Source organism: Etheostoma spectabile, chromosome 10 (assembly GCF_008692095.1).
Source record: "Etheostoma spectabile isolate EspeVRDwgs_2016 chromosome 10, UIUC_Espe_1.0, whole genome shotgun sequence".
Lineage (NCBI taxonomy): Eukaryota > Metazoa > Chordata > Actinopteri > Perciformes > Percidae > Etheostoma > Etheostoma spectabile.
The window spans coordinates 23,558,033-23,561,458 of NC_045742.1; the positions used below are offsets into that span (position 1 = coordinate 23,558,033).

The 3,426-nt window shown below is 42.3% G+C and overlaps 1 protein-coding gene across 1 annotated transcript in view; it reads left to right on the forward strand.

Moving 5' to 3' along the window:
* Positions 1 to 3,426, forward strand: part of irf2b (interferon regulatory factor 2b) — a gene marked incomplete at its 3' end in the record, with an annotated part of 15,540 nt that extends 12,114 nt beyond the window's left edge. The window contains 1 exon segment of the mRNA XM_032528044.1: positions 519 to 3,426. Within this exon segment, the coding sequence (XP_032383935.1) occupies positions 519 to 788 (270 nt within the window).

Consider the following 3,426-nt stretch of genomic DNA (forward strand, 5'->3'; position numbering starts at 1 on the left):
TGTGTGTGTGTGTGTGTGTGTGTGTGTGTGTGTGTGTGTGTGTGTGTTTGTTCCTTCCTTCCTGTTAATGTTGCAAGAAACATGAGGACCTTGTCAGGAACTGTGGTTGTCAAATATTAACAGTTTGATCTGAGGTTGTCCTTTGTAGTACATTGTACCCACAGTGAACACACACGCTCACACACGCTCTACATCAGTAGTAGTTTACAGTGTTTTTAAATTTGTTGTAATGGAGAAACTTTCCTTCAAATCCTAGTTTTTGCTGTGGATAAGAAATGCACTTCCTGGCTCTTGGATACAGTGATTGACACTTTTTATTTATTTATTTTTTATTTTTTTACATGTAATGCATAATGTCATATTTTGACAGATTCACTGAGGTGTTGATTCAGCTTATTTCTGCGGTGGGGTTTCACCATAACATACGTCAGGAAATTAGCCACAGGCCTTTGTGGCTCAGATTGCACTTTTGCTTACGTGCCTCTTCTTGGTCTTTTTCCCCTCGTTTGAACTGACAGGGTGTCAGTGAAGTCTGGAGGCGGGGCTACAACCCAACAGTTCTCAGGATTCCCACGTGCCCTCTCCCCGGCATGGCCACCTTCGTCACTGCGACCAAGCCCAACTTTAGGGTGACCAGCACGCGGGACCCGGTGCCGCTCATCAGCTACCACACCGACGGCTGGACGCCCGCCTACAGCCACAGCTCGCTGGTGTCCACGGCAACCGGCCACACCCACGAGATGCGCGCAAGTGTCATTATGAAAACCTCGGATGTGACTTCCTCGTGACCTCACTGCTTCCAGGACATAGGATCGACAGAGAGAGACAGTTTGTTTTTTCTTTCCATCAGCGCTGCATGGAGCCTAAACAGGGCGAGCATCAAAACCTTTGATTTTATTTTGTAGCTTCTGTCTGGGCGATGAATTCTCTCAGTTTTCGTCTTAATCAAGGAAACTACCGACTGGGGTTTACTTAATTCACCTACTGATTGATGAACACTTATGCCAAATTTATTATTTGTAAAAAACAAAAAATTATAATAATGGATGGGTTTGTGTGTGTCATTGTCTTCCCGTGACCCATCCGTCCGCAGTTTAGAATTAATGACCACGTGGACACACACAGACGAACACGTATGCAGACTTGGAATAAATAAATAGAACCGTGTGTGCACTCCACATCCGTTACGTCTGGCCTTTTAGACCCCGTAATCCTCCACATATCACTGGAAGATTTGGTTCTCTGCTGCCTTGTGCTTAAGTATGCGTTATGCCTATTGAAAGAAATTCACCACTTTTCATCTAATGAAAAAAATAAGCTTTTAGTTGTGAAAATGTTTTAAATTGGCCAACCTGTAGATTAATGTACTTTTTTTTTATGATTTGTCTTTGAGACAGTATTGCCTTATTGTAGCGTTATAACTACATCCTAATATCCATCCACTGTGTTGGGATTTTTAGCTGTATACAGTCTCAAATCAATGGAATGGTTCCTAATAGTTGTTCATAGGAAGTGCTTTTTGTATGTCATTTACATTTTTCATATCTCTTCTCATGAAATGGCCAGATTTAGCCACACGTCCCTTAAGACCGTTACGTCGTCTTAACAAAGTGTAAGCTCAATTGTAAGCATGGAACATTACGAAATGCTTGACCGGCACACACGGATGGAACAAAGATGTGTTCATAACAAAGCAATGAACACGACATTTCATGGGAAATCACACCTCTGTTGACGAACCAGCTTAAACTAGCAGCAAGTTGCAAAAGAGAATCAAAGGCATGTTGTGATCTAGATAGAGATCGACAATCATTATAAAGCCCTGATTGGCCCTCGCAGTGGAAAGCAGGTGTGTGTCTGTTTGTCTGGAGACCTCAGGACAAAGTACCCCGCCAACAGAGACGGATGAACAGACAGAACGACAGACTCGCTGACAGACTGACTGACACACTGTGAACTATGGATTCATGTCTTTACTTTTTTCCTTCTAATGTTAATAATGTACATAGCTCATATATATGTATGCCTGCAAGCCGCTTCAGCACCTTACAGACAGCTGCGTGTGCGCGTGTGTGTGTGTTTGTGTGTGTGTAAAAGCCTTACTGAAAATGTGTGCCTTCTGATATAGTGTGGCTAGATTCAAACTATCTGTGCTTTAGTCTGCTAGTGACACATGCGGGTAGCTTTCAGGAATTATACTCGGCCCTGTGAGGATTGAGACACAGGCCATGTCATTGTGGCAATCATGGAGGAATGAAGAAGTAGTTATTACGCTTTCTTTGTGCACACTGTGTACAAGTCTTGACCTGGTTAAGTGAGTAGCGATGTAACAAACATGCTCCTATTTATTTGAGTTCATATGGTTAGAGGGAGGGGACAGAGGGACTGAATCTCAGGCTTTCAGAGGTCCATTCAGGCATCTTAACTTGTGTAATAGCGAAGTGAGTGCATTCGGCACTTCATTCTGCACATTTGAAGTGAATGTCCTGCTATAATAATGAGGAATAGGGAAGTCTGGGCTTGAGATGCTTCCCAAAGCGCTGTGTCGTCAACAGGTCTGAGCGCTGTTGTTTTTACAGTCTAGTCATTTTGTTTCCCAGTTGACTCTAGTGCACAGATAAGTCTCTCCTTTGTTTTTTCTCATAATGTCCGTCTCTCCATTCTTCGGCTCAGTCGCCACTAGCCTTCCTCCTGTTGTCTTCAAGATAAAAAAAATCTTCTTTTGATACATTTTAAAACTAAATATATCACGCACAGAATGATGAATGTTGGCTGCAAATGGAAGGTATTTTGTTAGTACTTTGTTGTCTGTTTTACAAGGAATTATTGGAGGACGCTCATTTGTTTCAGTATTATTTAGCAAAATGTAAAGTACCAGAATATGAAATGTTTAGAATGTCTCCTGAGAGTCATCAGTTATGAATTACAATGAGTGTGTCAGAATGTTACTTTGCGTCAGCAGCTAGCAGCCTAAAGCACAGGTCTCCTCCCTCGGCTTGCGCAAATCCCAGCGGGAGCAGCTCTGAAACGTTCCTGAAGCAAAATACAAATAGGACAAATACCAAACCACTAGAGAGACGTACACTGGACCGCACATTACTATCATGGTGAATTTATTTAAGAGTCTCGTTGAATCAAAGGGGTTTTGGTCTTACTTGATGGCGGGTGTGGCATAGGCATTGCTTTACCAGAATGTTCCTCCCGTGTGCCTTTTTCTGGTCCCAGACCTTGGAACCCATACTGAAAGGTTGCTTCTGTTTCTGTGTGGTTCCACTTTGTGCTAGTTTTTAATGCCAAGGCTACAATACACATACCATATTTAAAGCAGTGGAAGCTAATCATTTTGTCAACAGCCTTTACAAACACCAGCCTTTTTCATTTTTTTTTAAACCATGCATTTGTCTCTGTGAGCCTTTTTTTTTTTTT